This window comes from Prionailurus viverrinus, chromosome C1 (assembly GCF_022837055.1).
Source record: "Prionailurus viverrinus isolate Anna chromosome C1, UM_Priviv_1.0, whole genome shotgun sequence".
NCBI lineage: Eukaryota > Metazoa > Chordata > Mammalia > Carnivora > Felidae > Prionailurus > Prionailurus viverrinus.
The window spans coordinates 205,985,912-206,006,090 of record NC_062568.1 but is presented as its reverse complement, the minus strand read 5'-3'; the positions used below and the strand labels follow the sequence as shown (position 1 = coordinate 206,006,090).

The 20,179-nt window shown below is 55.7% G+C and overlaps 1 protein-coding gene across 2 annotated transcripts; it reads left to right on the top strand.

Annotated features, from left to right (window-relative positions):
• The first annotated feature begins 924 nt into the window (after window positions 1–924).
• On the top strand, window positions 925–15,172 carry AGTRAP (angiotensin II receptor associated protein). Of its 2 annotated transcripts, none has more exons than XM_047872853.1 (5): window positions 925–1,049; window positions 9,175–9,209; window positions 10,929–11,034; window positions 11,925–12,120; window positions 13,486–15,172. In XM_047872853.1, exons 1-5 carry the CDS (start codon window positions 1,023–1,025, stop codon window positions 13,599–13,601), a joined length of 480 nt encoding a protein of 159 aa, XP_047728809.1. In that variant the 5' UTR covers window positions 925–1,022; the 3' UTR covers window positions 13,602–15,172. The 2 variants fall into 2 exon arrangements, with proteins under 2 accessions (XP_047728809.1, XP_047728810.1); XM_047872854.1 differs by having other exon boundaries at window positions 927–1,049; window positions 11,925–12,099.
• The last annotated feature ends 5,007 nt before the right edge of the window (window positions 15,173–20,179 follow it).

Genomic DNA, 20,179 nt, shown 5'->3' with positions numbered 1-20,179 from the left:
AGTGGGCCCCAAGCAGTATAGTGATAATAACCTTCTGTATCACTAATAACAACAGCTCATGTGTATTGCTCACTTACTAAGTGGTAGGCACGGTTCTGGGCATTTTACCTTCACAAAGACACTATCCGTGATCAAATTTTAGCTAGGTTCCTCTGAGCCCTCTCCCAGACAAGGCCTGGCCTTCTGTATCCAGCCTATCCTTCCTGGGACTGCAGAGCCCTAAGAACCCTGCTAAATCAATTTAGTGAGACTCTCCCCACCCTTGATATCTGATCACCCTCCATATCTGATCAAGTTCCCTATCCCCCACCTTTGGTGTCCTCGCCTGCCTTTAGCAAGAATCCTGCTGGGTCAGTTTAGCAAGTATCTCCCTACCCTTGATGTCTGTTCTTGGTATTTTCCATCCACTGACCCTCCCTCTGCGCCTGTCCTTGCTGTCCTGGGAGGTGAGCTTCCTCAGGCTTCCCCATTGCAATACCCCTACGGCAACAGTCTTCCTTACCGGTCCAGCAAGTGTCAGAATAATTTTTTCATTATCAACAGGAATGAGTTCATTTAACCTCACCAGGATCCTATGAGGTAGGTATTGTCAGTGTCTCCACTTTGACGCCAGGAAGCAAGGAGGAGGGTACCCGCAGGGACGAGACGAGACACCAGCTGTGGGCACCTGGACGTTCCCCCCAAGTCTTCAGCTGCAGGTGGTCCCCTCGATCCACCTGTCAGGTTACTAACCAGGCGAGATACCGCGCCCTTGGCGACACAAATCCCAGCGTTCTCCAGCCGCCTGCGGGAACTGCCTCGGAGGCGGCCGGAGCTGGAAACCCGGAGGAGGGCGGGCGCCGCCCGACGCCGTCTCCTAGCAACGGGGCAGCGATCACGTGGCCCGCCTCACGTGGCCCCGAGCGGCTCTGGAGGTGGAGTGGCCGAAGCGGGGCGGGGCGGGGCGAGGCAAGTTTGCGCCCGGAGTTCGGAGCCTAGGAGCCCCCGCGGCCGCGGCGCAGGTGCCCTCCGCTTGGCTCGGGATGGAGCTGCCTACCGTGAACTTGAAGGTGGCGACGGGCAGGGCGGGGCGCGGGCGGGGCGGGCCCTCCAGAGTGTGTCGGGCGTTTGCTTTTTTTTCCAAGAAGGATTTTAGAGGTGAGGGGATCAAGAGCTTGGGGCAAGAGGGGTAGTAGGGAGAAAGAGTGCGTGGAGCCGAGCCGGGAAGGAGATGCGCAGACCGGAAAAGGAAAGGGATCCAGGGAAGGGCCTGCAGGGAAGACCGCGAGGGAGCTGGAGGCGGCGGGGGCGGGAGGATCGCTTCGGCCCACGAGCCCAGAATTCCCCCCGGAGAGGGTGGGAGGGGCGGACTTGGGGGCGGGCGCTGAGAGCCCGAGGGGGGTCTCGGCGGCTGGACACCTGCCCTTTCCCAGAGAGAGGGGGGCAGACCTTTCACCTGCACGCCCAGCACCGCCCTGCTGCTTTGTTGGCTTAATCGGGTTAAGAAAAGCCGAAATTCGCAGACGAGTGCTTTTTCCAAAGTTGATCAGTGCAGCGTCCCTGTTTCTTAAGAAAACGGGAACTCCGAGAGAAGTTACTTAAAAGCAGAAAACCCCCACCGTATACACTTAGGAGGACGCTGAGAGCCTTTCTGGGGTGTCTTCATTTCCTGTGGCGTGTCCTCAGCTCCTCAAGATGCCAGCGGCTTCTTCATTTTCTCCCCGCCCGCCGCCGGCGGCCTCCGCTTCTGGGCTGAGTTTGCCAGCGAGGGGCTGGGACCTTTAGCTCTGGGCAGCAAGGTGTGAGCCTTGGGCCAAACCTGCCATTTTGGGTCTGGGCGCCCTCCCTCTTGAGGCTGTATCCAGGAATGGCCTCTTACTCCCCAGTGACGAAGCACTTAGCACGCGTGGCGTCCGGCACCAAAGGAATCTAACGCCTAGAGGGCTACAAGACAACACGTGATCCGTCTGCGGATTGTTAGACGGGGCCTGTGTTCGGACTCCACATGGGCAGGTTTTCCTTAATGCCATTTGCCTCCCTGAAGCTTCCAGCCTAAGAGGTTTACAGGAGGGCAGCTGCGGTTTGTTGGGGTCAACATCCCCTGTGTTCCGGGCAGTGTGAGTCAGTGCCGGCTGCCTTTTCTCTGATGACAGATTTGCCTACAATAATTGCTAGGAGAGAATCAGGTGAGGGGCAGAGCTGCGGGAATGGAGAGGGCAGGGAACCCTCCTCATTCCCGGGCGCCAGGTTGTTTGCTCGATCGCAACCACCTTCTGAGAAAGCCGATACTGTCACCTTTTTACAGAGGAGCAAACTTCGGCTCGGGTCCGATAAGTAACCTGCCGAGGTCCCACAGGGATTCAGTGGCAGAGTCAGGCTTTGGACCAACTGGGGTCAGACTTCAAAGCCAGGTCCTTTCCTGGCCTCCAGTTAAGACTGACTTCTGCCTTGATGGTTTCCATCCACTGGGGGAGCCTTAGTCCCTTTGGGGCTTCCTTTGTTTTTGAGCAACTTCGTGTGCCTAACAGGCCAAATGCACCCACAGGTATGTCCTGGTATTCGGTGCCCCAGAGTGACATGGCTGGCTGTTCCCTAGGCAGAAACAAGACCCCATGTTTCCAAAGGTCACCGATGCTACCAGTCAGAGATAAGGAAGTACTAGGAGGCTCTGAGGGGACAGGTTTGCCAGGTAGCATACAGGACATCCAGCTGAATTTGAATTTCAGACCAACAACGAGTGATTTTTAGGCGTAAGTATTAGGCAATATTCGGGACATACTAACAAACTGTTTATTAACCAAACTTCAGAGTTCACTGGGCGTTCTGTCTTGTTGTTGTTAAATCTGGCCACCCTATAGAGAGCGGCTGTTGACTCCTTCCCTGGAGGCACCAAAGTGGGATGTTCTGAGATCAGGACCCCCGGGGAGCTGGGAAAACGCACCCCTGTGGCCCCGCACCCCCTCATTTCATACATTCCTTGGCAACTGGTTGGATGCCTGCTTGTGCCCAGCCCAGCCAGAGTGGTCAGTGGTGACAGGTGAAAGAAACAGCTGCCACAGGCCCTTTACCCAAAGGGCAGCCCCTAACCGAGCCCCATCCGAGAGGCAAGTCCTGAGCTGCAGAAATGACATTGCGGCAAGCTGAGAACAGAGTAGACTTGGGTCCATGAGGTCTTGTGAGAAAAGATCTTCGGGAGGAGGGGCCAGGGAATAGCAGCATTAGGTTAAAAATTAGGAAGCCGACTTCCCGACGGGAGTAACGAGGATGGCCGTGTGCTGAGGGCTGCCTCCCTGGCAGGCACTGTGTTGCGTGTTTCACGTACCTCTCTACCTCCCTGTGTTGCTAGATCCACATGACAATTCTATGACCCGGGCGTTATTGTCCCTACTTCACAGATGAGCAAACAGCAGTTCCAGGAGATCTGGTAACTTGCCCGAGATCACACAGCTTCTACATCATGGAGCCAGGATCAGATCCACATCTTTGGCCTCATTGCCCAGGCAGTTAACCACCGCCCGACTCTGCCTCCCCGCCGTTCCTGACAAGGGTCCCTCAGCCTTAGCTGCCCTGGGCGGTCTTACTGCCTCACGTAACAGGCTGCTGAACGTTTACACAGGACTAATAGAACTATATTCCATACATTGATCTGTAGGTTGACCTCAGGTCTGTCTACCACCTGTCTAGGAATCTCCCCCACACCCAACCCCATTCGTCCATGGCCCCTCTAGTGGCAAACAAGGGGTCTAAGTCATGGTCCACGTGACCGCTTGGGTTCCCCTTAGCCTTCCCTTCTGCTTAAACCTCATTTCCATCCACCCTTCCCTTTCTCCTCCAGAAACCGACCGTGTAGCATAGACTTTGCTACCTGTTAGCTGTGTGACCTTGAACAGGTTTCTTAACCTGAGTATCAGTTTCCTCACTGTAAAAAGGGGATAAAAATAAACCCTACCTTCTAGAGTGCTAAGAGAGGATCCAGTGGTCCAGAAGTTGGTGGAGCGTTACATTTTTTTTTTAATGTTTATTTTTGAGACAGAGACAGAGCATGAACGGGGGAGGGTCAGAGAGAGAGGGAGACACAGAATCGGAAGCAGGTTCCAGGCTCTGAGCTATCAGCACAGAGCCCAACGTGGGGCTCGAACTCATGGACCGTGAGATCATGACCTGAGCCGAAATCCAGGGTCGGACGCTTAACTGACTGAGCCACCCAGGCGCCCTGGGGCATTACATTTTTATTAGCAGAAAAACTCAGACCAGACAGACCGATTCGGAGATTGGCATCTGAGCTCTCTTGTTTATAAGTGTTCCAGTTTGGGCCAGTGACCTAATCTCTCACTGCCTCCGTTTCTTCACAAGTAAAAGAACCTTCATACTCTCTCCCCCATACAGTTGCAGGGTGACGTGGTCCAAGTGTTCGGGGCAGTGTAGACACATGGCAGACAGGTCCTCATCGGTAACAGGAATTGTGTTATTGACGCTGTTCCAAGATGCCTGTTCACGGGGGTGCTTGGCATGACTGTGGATACGTACAGTAACTATCAGACGCTGTCTCTCTACAGTTGAGGCACCCCGCTGGGACATATGGGGACATAGGTATTGCCTCCATTTCACAGAGAAGGACCCTGGGGCACAGACACAAAGGGACATGGCCCCTGGATCAGAACCCAGGTCTCCAGTCCAGCATCCTGTGACCCCTGGCTGCCGTGGCCCATTGGCCCTCCCCTCCCCAGTCTTCTGACACCTTGGATGCTGCCTGGGGAAGAGTCAGGCAGGCCCCCTGTGCCGAGCACTGTATGACGAGTCCAGGAGCTCAGGTCTCTGTCCTCTTGCCCAGCCAGGAAGGGCTCCCCAGGCACGTTCTCAGAGCCCAGCCTCCCCCCCCGCCCCATCCCCCAGTCTCTCAGGCAGTACCTGAGAATCCCTGGTGTCCCCTTGGTTCCCAGAAACCTCCCCAACAGCCGGCAGACAGTTCTTTGTGCTGAGATGAGTCACTGTTCCCTCCTGTGTCGGGAAGGGCAGGGCCCATTTGGCTCGGTGTCTGGTTGGAACTCTCCTGGACTCTAGGCCTGGGTGGGCGTGTCCTCTCGCTACAAAGATGAGGAAACTGAGGCTTAGTCTTCTGCGGGTTCCTTTTCCCAGGGGCTTAAGAGACATGATCAAAAGGTGCTTAATTTCTTCAGTATTTATAAAGCAAAAGTGATGTCTGTCACATGGTGGGGACACCCTGTGTCTTCAAGGATCCTCAGTATTTCCAGGTTGCACTCTTTTCTTCCCCAAACAGGTGGCATAGTTTTGGACGTTAGGCAGGCGCTCACTGCATTTACAGGTCTTTTCGGCTCCAGGAAAAATCTTTATCTCACAGGTGACACAGAGCGATTTCCCCACAGGCTTGCCTGGGCATCAGCGGGCACCCTGGGGGCCTGCTCCTCATCCAGCTCACCTTAATCAGGCAGAGCTCTTCAGGGCCCGTTGTGTGCATGGTCTGAATGGAGGAAGCCAAGCACTTGGAAATTAAGACGGTTCCTGGAATAGAAGCCAGCAGTGCGGAAGGCTTAGGTGTTGATTTTCAGGAGGAAGGTGGTGATGTGAGCCGCCTCCCCTGTGCTGTCTTTCTCAGTGTCTTCTCTTAGTCCAAAAGCCGGACACCAGGACTCTCGCGACTGGTCACGTGCTGTGGCCTTCGAGGCAAGACTTCTCCCCTCTTGTGGGTAGGGTTTCCTGTTAAGACAGACCGGGTGGTGGTGGTTAGCTCTCGAGATAAAGATCAGAATTCTTTCCCACACCTCCCGGGCCCAGCCCTGCCCACCCCCCAGCTTCCTGTCCGTCCTCTGCTCTCCTCTTCTGTCCAGCTGCATTGGCTTCTTTTCAGTTTCCAGAAGGTTCCACGTTTCCTTCTGCCACAGAGCCTTTGCAAGCTCCATCCCTTCTGCTTGAAAGGCTCTTCTTTGATCTTTGGCCCTAGTTAATCCCCTGCTTAAAAGTCACTCCCGGGGCTGGGGCGCCTGGGTGGCGCAGTCGGTTAAGCGTCCGACTTCAGCCAGGTCACGATCTCGCGGTCCGTGAGTTCGAGCCCCGCGTCAGGCTCTGGGCTGATGGCTCAGAGCCTGGAGCCTGTTTCCGATTCTGTGTCTCCCTCTCTCTCTGCCCCTCCCCCGTTTATGCTCTGTCTCTCTCTGTCCCAAAAATAAATAAACGTTGAAAAAAAAAATTAAAAAAAAAAAAAGTCACTCCCGGGGCACCTGGGTGGCCCAGTGGGTTGAGCTTCCGACTTTGGCTCAGGTCATGATCTCGCAATTCTCGAGTTCGAGCCCCGTCTCGGCTCTGGGCTGACAGCTCGGGGCCTGGAGCCTGTTTCGGATTCTGTGTCTCCCTTCTCGCTCTGCCCCTTCCCTGCTCGTGCTCTCTCTCTCTCTCTCTTAAAACTAAATAAACATAAAAAAATTTGTTTTAAAGTCACTCCCTCAGAACCACCCCACGGCCCCACCCCACCCGGCTGTAGAATGGGTCTCCGGTTCCTTTGCTATCACCCTCCTTCTGGAAGAGGTTCTCACTGGAGCCTTCGTTTCTAAGGTGATGATCTGATCAGCAGGTGTCCTCCACCATGTAAAAGTTCTGGAAGGGCAGCAGGGCACCACATCTCCTCTGCTCACTGTTGAGTCCCCAGGGCGGGTGCCTAGCAGGTGCCAGGGATGCCGGGTTAAAGTATAAATGCCTGAGAAAAGTAGCACCATGAGATCGCATCTCTTAAGCCTCTGGGGGAAAAAAAAAAACAGACCTATGGCAGGGGTACCCGCGTGGCTCAGTCGGTTAAGCATCTGACTGGATTTCAGCTCAGGTCGTGACCTCATGGTTCATGAGATCCTCTATTTTCTCATGTTCCCCTACTCTATGCCCCGTGTCAGGCTCTGCACTCACAGCACGGACCCTGCTTGGGATTCTCTCTCTCTCTGCCCCTCCCCCCTCTCAAAAGAAATAAACATTAAAAAAATAAATAAAAGGAAAGGGTGCCTGGGTGGCTCAGTCAGTTAAGCGTTGACTTCAGCTCAGGTCATGATCTCATGGCCTGTGAGTTCGAGCCCTGCGTGCCCGCTGTGCTGACAGCTCAGAGCCTGGAGCCTGCTTCGGATTCTGTGTCTCCCTCTCTCTCTGCCCCTCCCCCGCTCACGCTCTGTCTCTCTCTGTCTCTCAAAAAGAAACAAACATTACAAAAAACATTTTAACAAACCCGTGGCAGACTAAGACTTCTCTGCCTCAGTTTCCCCATCTTTGTAACGGGAAGAGCACATCTGCCCAGGCCCAGAGAGGCCTGGCAGTCAGACAACACTGGGCTAATGGTCAGATTTGAATCTGTTGAGTGGCTCTGCCACTGACTTACCTCTGAGCCTCAGTTTTCTCAACTGTAAATGGCACCTCCACAGACTGTAAGAATGAGGTGCGTTCGTGTATAGAAAGTACCTAGTATGGGGGTCTGACACTTAGGAAGCGCTCGGTAGTAAACAAAGGTAGCCAGGCGTGAAGATTCCTTTTTTTTTTTTTAAGTTTTATTTATTTAAGTAATCGCTACACCCAATGTGGGGCTCGAACTCCCAGCCCTGAGGTCAAGAGTCGGATGCTCTAACGACTGAGCCAGCCAGGTGCCCCGCGAAGATTCCTTCTGGCGCCAGCCTTCCATACTGTACAGACTTGGTTTTTTCAGAGTCTTGGGACCTCCGTAAAGTCAGGAGCATCAGTCCCTACAGAACTCTTCTCCTAGTCTGTTGAGCTTTTGGGCCATGGCACCAAAGCTCTTTTGGTTCACTCGCACTGGGCACGAGGGGTGAAGGCGGAACATCCCAGCCATCTGCTCTGGATTTCACCTCCCCCACGTGCAGAAAATGTCCACATTTGTCGAAAGTTCAAATGGCCTTTCTCCGCTGAAAGCCCAGGCCCCCGCTGCAAAGTTGGGTGCCCCGGAGGCACACTTACAATTGAACTCTGGTTTTACCACTTGCCATCTATGGAATCCGGATCGACTTGATATTCCTCGGAGACTAGTTTTCCCATGTGTAAAATGGGAATGATCTTTTATTTTATTTTTTGAAGTAATCGCTACCCACGCAACGTGGGCTTGAACTCATGACCCAGAGATTGAGAGCTGAATGCTCCCCCAACCGAGCTAGCCAGGCCCCCCAAAATGGGAATGAGCTTAGTGTCTGTTCCAGAGGCTGTTCTGAGGCCCCAAGGAGGTTGTGTAATGCTTTTGGCACAGAGTATGTGCACGGTAAGTGGTAACTCCTCTCGAGGGGCTTCGCCCTCCCCAGCCAGGGTTCTTTCTTGCAGGTGGCAACCCCCACTTCTGCCCTTTCACCAGTCCAGGAGCCGGGGCGGTTCACTACACACCCCTGCTCTGCCTGCCCTGGCTCTCCGCTCTCTGGGCCGGCAGGCATGCTATCCCCTCCCCATGCTCTCGGCATTCCCCTCCCTCCCAGCTTGACCCCCACCAATCCCTTGAGTAACTCCTTCAGGGTCCCCCATCCACCACTGGGACCCCACTGAAGCTCCTGACCTGGGGCTCCTGGCCCCCCATGGGTTCAGCGCCACTCCCTCTTCCCCTTCCTGCCTCCCTGTTCCTGTTGTCACGCCAGCTCAGAACACCTTTCTCTCCTCCCCTTTGCCTGGCGGCTCCCTGCTTACCCCTTGGCACCGAGTGCCCTCCTTCGGAAACGCCAACTCACAGCCGCCCTGCCCTCCCCATAGCATCTGCTCCCTCCTCCGTCTGCTTTCCAAGCAGGGCCCTTTTGATTACCAGGAGTAGAGACCAGTTCCAGTAACGGGGGCTGTGATTTTAAGGACATCTGGGGCGATAAGAGGGGTGGAATAGTGTAGACATTTAGAAAAAAGCCAGAGGGATTTTTTTTTTCTTAAACCATACCAGGTTACTTCGTTGTAGAAAAGCCTTTGGTGGCATCCCCTCCATGCACTGAGGATGAAATCCACGTTCCTTGCCGAGACCCTCAAGGCCTGCCTCCCCACCCCCACCCCTCCCCCTGCTCTTCCCCTCCTGTATTTGCGAAGCCGTCTTAGGTGCTAGACAGGGGCTTGCGTCCCGTGTTTTCTGGCTGCAAAAGCTCCGCCGCGCCCCCCCCCCCCCACGCCCCTGCCATCTGGTGGTCACATTCATAGATCTTTTCTTTCCCTCTCCCCTATTTTGTGCCGCAGACGATCCTCCTGGTTCACTGGCTGCTGACGACCTGGTGAGTGACTCCACAGGTGTCCCGGCTCTGTGTCCACCTGTCTCCCGGGATCTGGGTGCACATATCGCCAGGGTCTTGTCCGTGTGTCGCCTGGGTCTTGTCCACGGGTCTCCTGGCCAGTTCCAAAGCCAAATAGCACCTCTGCCAAGAACGTCCTCAGCAAGCTCCCCACGTCCCAAGAACGTGTGAGGGGCAGGCAGTTTCCAGAGGAAACTTAGACCCCCTGAGTCATTTTCTCACCTGCAAAATGACGGTATTACCGACACCCCTCCTTACCTTGTAAGGTCATTGGAAGGTGAAAGCGTAGCTTTAGAAACTGTCATAACCGCGAACATTTATTGAGGGTGTCTCGGGGCCAGCCGCTGGGCTGAGCGCCTTCTGTGGCTTAGCTCAGTGGCTCAGCAAGTCGATATTCTATGAGCTGAGAGACACAGGGTGGTCACTTGCTTAGGGGCAGACCCTCACTCTTCTATGATGGCAGATTCAGGATTTAGATGGACCCGGGCAGGTCCTGGCTCAGCCAGGGTCCAGCCGGGTTACCTTAGGCAAGTGGCCCACCCACCTCTTGGGGCCTTGGTTTCCATCTGTCAAATGGGTATATGGATGGCACACCCCTCAGGAGCTGTGGGGGAGAGGTGTGGCAGTGCTCATCCCACACTCCCTGGGGCCACAAAGGGAGGCTCGAGGATTGCAGGGCTGATTTTCATTATTGCCGCCTAATGAAATGACGGTTGAGCTGCTGGGGAGATGTCTCTGCCAAACCAAGACTGGAAACAGTTGAGCCTCTGTGTGCGTTTTGCAGACTTCAAGGTACACTGCCTGCGTCAATGGCGGTGTCTTCCAGTGTCTTCTGGAAAAGGGCTAAGGCTGTTGGAGTTCAAATCCCAGCTCCCCCACTTAGAAGCCGTGTGGCCCTGGGCACGTTACCTGATCTCTCTGTGCCTCACCTTCCTCGTTTTTAAAAACGAGGCCGGTATTTGTGCTCCCTTTCTAGAGTTGCGAACATAAATGCACATAAGTGAGTTCCTTTAAAGCATCTAGAACTGTGCTAGTCGCTAGCAGGGCCTCTGTGCTAATAGTGTCATTGGGTTGACAAGTCGTAAACGCATCCATCCGGAGTTGGTAACGATCCCCCAGAACAGAAGATACGGGCGGGTGTTGTGTTAGAAAGTGACAAGGTGGGTACTTAAAATTAGGTGGTCGGGGAAAGAGTCTCAGAGGTAACGTTTGGGCTGAGACTAAAGTAACACAACAGGGCCAAGTGTTCAGGGTAGAGGACACAGCACGGGCAGTGGCTGGGCCGTAAGAGAGTCTGTGTCACGGGCCGGATCCCACAGGGCTCCTCAGGCCACGGGAAGAGTCTGTACTTCACTGCAAGTGGGACGCGAAACTGCTGGAGAATTCTTAGCAGGAGAGCGACATCGTCGCCCCTGGAAGGGCAGGAATGGAAGTGAGAGACCGGTGGGCAGAGGCCACAGAGATCAATCCGTGGATGTATCCAGGGGAGGATGGTGTTTTGGAGCTGGAGGGATATGGCCGGATTCGGGGTCCCTTTGGGAAGTGAAGCCAAGGGGATTTGCTTGCTGACATTTCCAGGGCAGGGGAGGTGCCCTGGAGCCGGGCAGGTGGCACGTCAGAGGGCCCTGAGGCCCGGGAGCGGGAGGGGGCGGGCACCTGGGGGGCGGTCACCTCATGTGACTCCGGTGCCTCTTCCCACAGGGGCTGCATAGCGTTCGAGGGCCCCTATCCCTGGGCAAACTTCACCATCCTGGCCTTGGGCGTGTGGGCCGTTGCTCAGAGGGACTCCATCGACGCCATAAGCCTGGTGAGGCGGGGGACGCAGCGAGAGGACTGGCTTCAGGGTGGTCGTGGCCCCCCCCCCCGGTCTCCCCCTCACCCGTCCCGATCCTCTCTCCTCGTGCCCCCGTTTTCCGTTCTCTAAAGCCTTGTGAATAAGCCCGCCCAGGCTACCAGCCCACGTGTGTCTTCACTAGCCTGGCCTGCTTCTCAGCCTGCCGGGCCCAGAGCTCCCCGAGTCTGCTCAGGGCCTTCCCCGAGAGAGTGGCACAGGTGGGGTCCCCCCAGGCGCCCCAGAGCGGCCGCTCCTCGATGGCACTGGACCCCTTTCCCGTAACCCGCCTCTAGGTTCTGGTGGGGAGGGATGTGGCTGGAGGCCCACGAAGAGGGAGCTCCTGTACTTACGAGGTCAGAGTGGACACAGCCCTGCTGAGCTCTGTCATGGACAACCGCTACGCCCTGGCGGGCGGTGGGCGCTCCAGCACCGGCCCGTCAGGATGACCGAGGAAGGACTTCCCTGGTGCTGGAGACAGATTGGGCGAACTCCAAGGGACCTCTGTCTTGGAGGTTCTGGAGCCAAGTCTCGTGCCCCATCATGGCCTCAAGGGCAACAGGGGCAGTGGTGGGGGGTGGGGCTCTGGTGGAGCCACAGGCTAGGTCCGGACCGGGTCCCCACGTCCCCACGTCCCCGCGCTCGGTGCTGCAGTCCTCGGGCAGGCGCCTCATCCACAGGGTCCTGCCTGCTTGCTGATGTGTTTTGCAGCAAAGCCTAAGGACACAGGAGGGCACAGACAGAGCTTCCGGTCTGGTATATGGGGGGAGGGGGGGGGCGCATGAGGGCATGATAGGGCGTCGGCGCGCTCTTAAGCCCTGGTGACACGTGGTCACCACGGGCCCTGCGCCTGGCCTGTCTTGCAGTTTCTGGGTGGATTGGCGGCCACCATCTTCCTGGACATCGTCCACATCAGCATCTTCTACCAGCGGACCGGCTTCTCGGACACGGAGCGCTTTGGTGCCGGCATGGCCATCCTCAGCCTGCTCCTCAAGCCCTTGTCCTGCTGCTTCGTCTACCACATGTACCGGGAGCGCGGGGGTGAGCTCCTGCTCCATATCGGTGAGGCCACCACCTGCGGCCGGCTCCCTGACTGTCCTGTCCCCGGCCCAGGTGCTGGCAGCGCCTTCCTCGTCTCCCCTGACTCTGTCTAGCCTGGCCCACAGCCCCTGCCCGAGTGGGCCGTCCTTGCCCTGGGGACCAAGGCTCAAGGTGCAGGGAGGAGTGTGGCGGGGACGCGGAACCCCAGGCCAGGAGGCGTACAAGCTCCGGCTTCTGCTGCACCAGCCCTGTGCTCCCATCCCAGCCTGCTGGGAGCTTTCCCCGGCATCAGGCCGCGGGCAGAGTTGGGGGTGGCGACCGGACCCCCCTCTTAGCCCGAGCACGGATACAGCTGGGTGTGCCCCGGTTCCGAGGCAGCTCTGGGCGGTAGCAGCCTGGAGCCTCCCCTCCTGCCCTGTGGGGTCTGGGTGGCCAAGGAAGAAGGCGCTGGCGTGGCATGGGCCGCGGGAGCCTCGGCTGAGCCCCAGGTGCTCTCCCTGCTGACATCTGTGTCACCCCGCTCCCGTCCCGGCCCACAGCTACCCCTCCAACACCGTCTTTGAGCTGTACCCCTCTCATGGTGGCCAGGCCGTTCTCCTGTTCTCTCTGACATCTCATCTCAGACAAGTAGGGAGAGGCTGGGGGGCAGTCTTGCACTGTTCGGTCTGGAGAAGAGAGGCCCAGAGGGGCCCATGACCCGCCCAGGGGAGCAGCCGGGCCAGGGCAGGGGTGGCCTGTGGCCTCCCCCTGACTGACCTCAGTACTGCCGGGGGGTTGCGGGGAGCCAGTAACGTTCCTCCCGTTGGACACATGAAGGAGCTGGCGCCCTTAGCCCTTGGGACCTGCTCCGGATCACGGGACAGATGTGCAGGGCAGGGATGGGAGTGAGGGCAGGGGCACCTCGAACCCTCTCACCTACCTGGCACCCCCAGCCCAGCGCTCTGGGCTCTGCGGCTGTGCCAGCTCTGGGCCTTCTGGACACAGTAACACGGTGTCCACTGTGCCTTGGAGAGGAGCCTGTGGGCCCAGGGCTGGGCACCCTCTTCTCGAGTTGCTAAGCGTGCACTGTGCAGGGCCGAGCGTGGTGGCCGAGAGCACTCGTGCTGCCTTGGCTTGACTCTTAGTGTCCCCAGCTTCAAGCTCCCTGCTCGCAGGCAAGTCAGTCCACCTCTTTGACCCTCAGTTTTCCCGTCTGTAAAGTGGGGGCGACAAGATGCCTGCTCTGTAGGGATATGGGAGGATTGGCTGCACACGTGCCAATAGCTTGGGGGCGGTGCTCTCGCCATCCCTGTCCCAGGGCCCTCCTGGTGGGGGTGGGTGGGTAGAACATCTTGAGTCCTCACCCTTCATTTTTTCTCCCCTACCCCCATGTCCCCCCACCCCTAGGTTTCCTCGGACCGTCACAGGAGCGCAGCGACTACCAGACGATTGACTCACCAGAGGCGCCCGCAGACCCTTTCGGAGGCTCAGAGAGCAGGGGTCACGCCCCGCAAGGGTACTGAAGCCAGGCTGCTTTGCCGGGCCCCAGCCTGGGGCCAGTATGACAGACCGTGGAGGCAGCTCAGGCTGCACCACCTTCCTTGCGCCTCGGATGGTGTTCTAGATGCCCCCCCCCGCCCCGCCCACCTTGGACTGTGTTCTCCTGTTCATCTCAGGGGTTGCCTGAATCAGGTGCCCTGAGTGGCCAGGAGCCCCATGCATACCTGTCCCAGACTCCCTGAGACCTCCTCTCCCTTCAGGGTAGCTCACTGGCCCGTGCCAGTAAAGCTGGGAACCTGGTCTCTCCTCACCTGCCCGTGCAGCCCCAGGCCGAGCTCCGCCTGGGCCAGGCCTTACCCACAGTTTGTTGACCCCACCCGCAGAAGCTCTGAGAGCTTTAGGTGGTGCTCAGCCCTCAGTCCCAGGAGCAGTGCAGCGTGGCAGTGAGGTCCCTGGGCTTCTCGCTGCCTGGTCACTCGGTGCTTGGGGACCTTGGGGCCGGAGACGGAGGGGTGTCGGCAGCACCTGAGACCCTCTGCAGCCTCCAGCTGCCCTTCCCAGAGCCACGGCATTAAAAGTTTGGGGAATCTGTAGCTGGGTGTGTTTTGAGCCACGTTTAATGTCCCAGCCGGGCTGGGTCCGGGACCTGTCATTCCTGAGAAGAGTTCTCCTTTGAATCCCCAGGGAAACTGGGCTTAGTTGCCAGTTCTGTCATGGCGGGAGGAAGCCTGGGTTCACGACCAGCTGGGCCTGCCGTGCACCCAGCTTTGGCCTCGCCGGGGCCTGGGCAGAGGAGGGCCCTCTTTGGTGTGGCAGACGGGTATGTGTGTCTCTGAATCAGATGACTTGGGTATTGGTTTGAATCCCTCTCTGCCACTTCCTGGCTATGTGCCTTTGAGCAACTTAACATCTCTGACCTCAGTGTCTTCTGGAAAAGGGCTAATGCCCACCCGGAGGGTGATGCCACACACAGAGAGTTCAGTGCCTGGCCCTTGGAAAGTTCCCGAAGTAACAGCGTTGGTGGGTTGCTCCTTGAGCCTGTGATGATGTGGGGTCAGTAGGCAAAGGGTGACATCTCCCTGGCAGACCCTGTGTCTTGGTGTGAGGGCTGAGGAGGACCATCACCTGTCCAGAAGCCCCAAGCGTCCCATGGCCAGGGTCCCGCTCTACTCCGACTGGACTGAGTGTTGGTCTCCGGGCCTCATGTGCCCGGACTTCCCCAGGCCGTCCTGGATTGTCCCCGGCACAAAGAGATCAAAGCCTAGTGCAAAACCCCACCATCCTCCTGTGTCCATCTGTCCTAAGGGGCTTAGTGCCTGCTGCTGCAAGTGCCTGGGGCTGCAGGGCTGAACTCTGGTGCCTGCTCTCAGGGAATAGACATTAGGAGTCCGCTGTCAGGAGGCAGGAGCTCCGAAAGGAACCTCTGGAACCGAACCTGTGCTCTGGACCAAGGGTTGGTGAGTGGCTGCAGCTGTAAGAAACCTGGAATTACCTTCACCATCAGAAGGGGATGGATAGATGATCCGTGCTGTATTCATCCTGTGGCTATGGTTCAGCAGTTCAAATGAATAAACCAGACCAATTTCTTTTTTTCTTTTAAAGTTTATTTTATGAGAGAGAGAGTGCAAGCGGGGGAGGAGCAGAGAGAGAGAGAGAGAGAGAGAGAGAGAGAGGGAATCCCAAGCAGGCTCCTCGCTGGTAGTGCAGAGCCCATCGCGGATCTCGATCTCACAAACTGCAAGATCATGACCTGAGCCAAAATCAAGAGTCGGATGCTCAACCAGCTGAGCCACCCAGGCGCCCCAGACCTATCTCTATGGACATCGGTCCCCCTGTTGGGAGCAAAACAGATTGCAGAATGGTGTGTGCAATATGAGAGTGTTAGCATGACTTTAAAAACCTCCAAGCAATCCTGTATGTCGTTCATGAGGGTACGTGTGGTGGAATATTGAAGAGTGGACTAGAAGGAAACACCCCTCAAGGTCATGGTTGAGGCGGCCTTGGGTTGGGGAGGGGTGTGGCCTTCGAGGAATGGGACTAAAACCCAAGTTCCAATTCTCTGGTTTCTACCAGTTCCTGGCACATGGGAGGCCTCCAGTGGGCACATGCTCCCGTGTGTATGTTGTGAATATGTCAGATTTCCAAAGGGAATGAAAAGGTGAGGGGTGTGTGTGTGGGGGGGGGGGGTGGCGGGGGGACAGCCAAGAGAGCCTGTGTCAAGCAGAGGGGATGGTATAGCCAGAGATCCCTCAAGTCTGACCGGATCTTTATGGGGGGCAGAGGAAGGTTCCTATCCTAGGTGGGCATCCCCAGATGCAGACCCTGAATGCAGCATGTGACTCAGTACAAAGCAAGGGAGCTGGGCTTTCCAGTCACTGGCCAAGGGCTGCTCCGGGGGCGGGGGACCGTGACTTAAACTTCCAGGCTATTCTGGCGCCCTGACCATGCAGACCAAGTGGCCCCAGGAGCTGGAGGACTGTCCTGCAAGAAGAGTGCCATCAGAGGCCCAGAGAGAGCGAGGGCCACCGGCAGGGTGCCCCCTTTCCACGCAGCATGTCCCAAAACTGATTTTGTAACATCCATTCAACAAGCAGCCAAGAGCCTATGGGAACTGGGAGGCTTCTAGATGCTGGGATATCAGAATCAGACCGGAAGAAAAAAAAAAAAAGCCCCAAGTGTCAGGGGATTGCATCTGGCGTGAGGTTGCAGGCAGGGGAACAGCTCATAAGAAGGCCTGAGCGTGTGTGTTCCTGTCCAGCCTGTTACCGGGCATGGCCAGGAGGGCCAGGAGGCCGATCGGCTGGGGCCAAGGGAGGGATGGAAGAATGAGGTCAGAAAGGCAGCAGGGACCAGCTGGCAAAGGGTTAGTAGGTCATTTCAAGGACTTTGGCGCCTTTTTTTTTTTTTAATGTCTATTTTTGAGAGAGAGAGAGAAAGTGGGGGAGGGGCAGGGAGAGAGGGAGACAGAATCCGCAGGAGGCGCCAGGCTCTGAGCTGTCAGCGCAGCGCCCGACGAGGGGCTCGAACCCACGAACCACGAGATCTGACCTGAGCCGAAGTCGGACGCTTAACTGACTGAGCCACCCGGGCGCCCCAGACTTGGGCTCTTTCTGAGTGAGATGGGGGCCGCTGGAGGGCTTTGCACAGAATGGGACACAATCTGACTTACGCTCTGAAAGGACAATGTTGGTGGCTTGGGCTGGGAGGTGGGGGTGGGGACAAGTGGCCACATTGAGCAGAACACCATGCACCGGGTATCAGTTCCAGGGAGGACATCAGACAGCTCTGCCCGCTGCACCCTGTGGCCAGAGGCACCCGGGAAAGGGGTGCAGTCCAGCACTGGATGAATCATGCTTTGCTCACGCCGAGGAGGCAGCAAGCTGAGTTTGGCGGTTGTCGGCAGTCCCCCGTGGCCAGCAGGCCTCTCCCAGTAACCGGCATGGGGCCAGTGGCTTGCTCTCCCCGCCCTCCTGCCACAGTGGCAGGACGCTCCCCTCCCGGAGAGGACAGCTCTAGCAGTGGGGCTTGGCCGGCTGCCCTATGACACACACCCGTAAGCAGAACAAAAGAGCTCACCTTGGGCCTGAAACGGGAAAGATATTCCCGCTCGAGGTGACAAGGTCAGCACGGGCTGTGTGGGGTGGGCTCTTTATCTCTTGGTAAGGAAGTGTTCCAGCCTCAAGGCCACTGTTACCAGGCACGTGGGGTTGAAAGACCGCATGGAAGGGGCGCCCGGGGCGGGGTTCAGTCGGTTAAGCGTCTGACTTCCGCTCAGGTCAGGATATCGCGGTTGGTGGGTTCGAGCCCCGCATCGAGCTCTGTGCTGACAGCTCGGAGCCTGGAGCCTGCTTCCGAATCTGTCTCCCTCTCTCTCCAACCCTCCCCTGCTCTCTCTCTCTCTCTCTCAAAGTAAAATAAACATTAAAAAAATTAAAATAAAAAAGACAGCATGCAAGAGACTGCCTTTCCCCACAGGGCAGCCCAGGGGTATGTTTTGGAAACTGCTCGCCCCAGGAAGCAGATTTCCTCCTGCCTCTGGTCTCTGGCTAAGGAGGGCTGAAGCCACTGGTCTAGTTCCCAAATCCTGTATTTCTTGCTTACACAAAGCTGAGCCTTCCAGATGAGGGAGCCAGAGACAAGCCCTCCTCCTCCCGGGAGAGATCGAGGTCTTCTGTTGGTCCAAACTAGACCAGAGCCAGCCATACATGCGGGGCCCTTGCCTTGGGCCCGGCGGACGAGTCTCCAGAACAGCCTGGAAATTCCAACTCTCCCAGCCTCCCTCCAAAACAGCTCTAGAGCCAGCAAGCCTTGGTCAAATCCCTACTGCACCCTGTGACTGGCCGTATAAGAGACAGGACAGTGTCCTAACCTCGCCGTGACTCAGTTTCCTCATCTGAAAAGTTGGATAATAATAGTGCCTGACTCAGGGATTAGTAAGGTCTGAAAATGTGTCACGTCAGTGTTTCTCATTACCTGTGTTGCCACGTTAATTATTCAGAGAGAGGGAGGGAGTGAGGTAAGGAAAGAGTTTTCCTCAACACTTTTAGGGTCACTGGCTGGGTCTGAAAAGTGAACTGACGAAATTAACCGGGAAATCATGTGCATTTTATGGGACATTTACACGTCTACGAGAACCTTCACAAGAGAAGGAAGGCCTGAAGTGACAACAGCAGGAAGCATTTCTACCTTTCACACAAAGAAACAAATGTGTGAGCGGGGGGCGCCTGGGGGACTCGGTTGAGCTTACCTCAGCTCAGGTCATGATCTCGAGATTCAGAGTTCGAGCCCCACGTCAGGGGCGGGGGTCTCCAGCACAGAGCCTGCTTTGGATCCTCTGTCTCCCTGTCTTTCTGCCCCTTCCCTCTGCACCCCCGCTCACTCGCTCTCTCTGTCAAAAATAAATAAACATTTTTAAAAAATGTGTGAAGAACCAACAGGACAAAGGGGTGTGGGCTGGGGTAGTGAGTGGTGAAGAAGTGTCTAGGAATATAAGGGTCCGTTTAACAAAGGTTGGTTTCTACAGATTTCTTGGCCATAAGTTCCCTGTCTCCGGTGATAAGAATGTCCTCTTTCCTCCTGGTTCAGGAAGGGTAACTTTCACGTAGTAGATTTGGGACCTGTTTCAGGAAACGACAGGGGGAGGGGTCAGAGTGACTTTCCTGCTTCTGCCATTTTTTCAAACGCTCAGGTTAAGATGTCCATGATGCCAAGATGTCCACGATATCCAAGATGCTGTATTCTGGGGGTAGCATGTCGTGAGTCCCATCACCAGTCTGTCTGACCACCCATTCCTTTATTCATTAATTATTAGTCCTCTAAACATTTATTGAGTGCTTTCTACAAGATTTGAAACAATTGTCAAGAAGGAACATAGAGGTTTTCCTCACTGGCAACAGCAGACCTCTGTGGGTCCAGTTCTTCAGGTAGTTGAGGGCTTACGTTCATACCTATTAGTCTAGCGACTATGAACAGAGCCAGCACGTTATTATAAAACATTATCAGGGTGCCTGGGTGGCTCAGTCGGTTGAGCGTCCGACTTCGGCTCAGGTCATGATCTCACAGCTCATGAGTTCGAGCCCCACATTAGGCTCTGTGCTGGCAGCACAGAGCCTGGAGCCAGCTTCAGATTCTGTGTCTCCCTCTCTCTCTGCCCCTCCCCTGCCTGTGCACGTCCTCTCTCTTTCTCTCTCTCAAAAATAAACATTAAGACAATTTTTTTAATGTTTATTTATTTTTGAGAGAGAGAGAGAGAGAGAGCAGGGGAAGGGCAGAGAGAGAGGGCGATGCAGAATCATAAGCAGGCTCCGGGCTCCAAGCTGTCAGCACAGAGCCCAGCGCGGGGCTCAAAGTCACAGACCGTGAGATCACGATCTGAGCCGAAGTCGGATGCTTAACTGACTGAGCCACCCAGGTGCCCCTAAAAAATTTTTAATTAAAAAACAAAAATCCCAAAAGCAACCAGGTAGAAACGATGTTGTCCTAAGAGAAATGACAATTACACTGGCAATTGATGTCTCAACAGCATCCAAAGGAGTCAGAAGACAGGGAACGATATGTTCAAAGTGATGTGAAAAATAACATAAACCTGAAATTGTGGACTAGGAGTTATCTTTCAGGAACGAGAAAAATAAAGGCCTATTCAGAGAAATGACAATAGGGTTTATCACAAACAGACCTTTGATACAGAAACGTATAAAGAATCTTCTTGTAGAAGAAGGACATTTTTCCATGAGGAAGATCTGCCATACACAAAGGAGACAGTAAACATGTGGTTTAGTGTTCAGAAAAATGCTGGTATATTTCAGGAGGAGCTCACCAGGGACAAAGTGTAATAAAGACCTTTTCTGTCTGGAAGGAGAGTAAACACTGGATTAACTTTAGGCTTTGTTAAACTAATGTCTTGGAGAACCACTGAAAGAATAGAAGGAGAATGTGTGATTTCCAAGACACCATTGGAGGGAAAAAAGGAGGAAAAAGAAAGCCTTGATCAACTCTTTTGTTGTTGCTATGTGAGCAACTCTTCAAAAGGCAAGAAAGGAGAAGAAAGAAACATGAAGTCTGACCACTAGCTAACACAAAAATAGATGTGTTCATAGATACA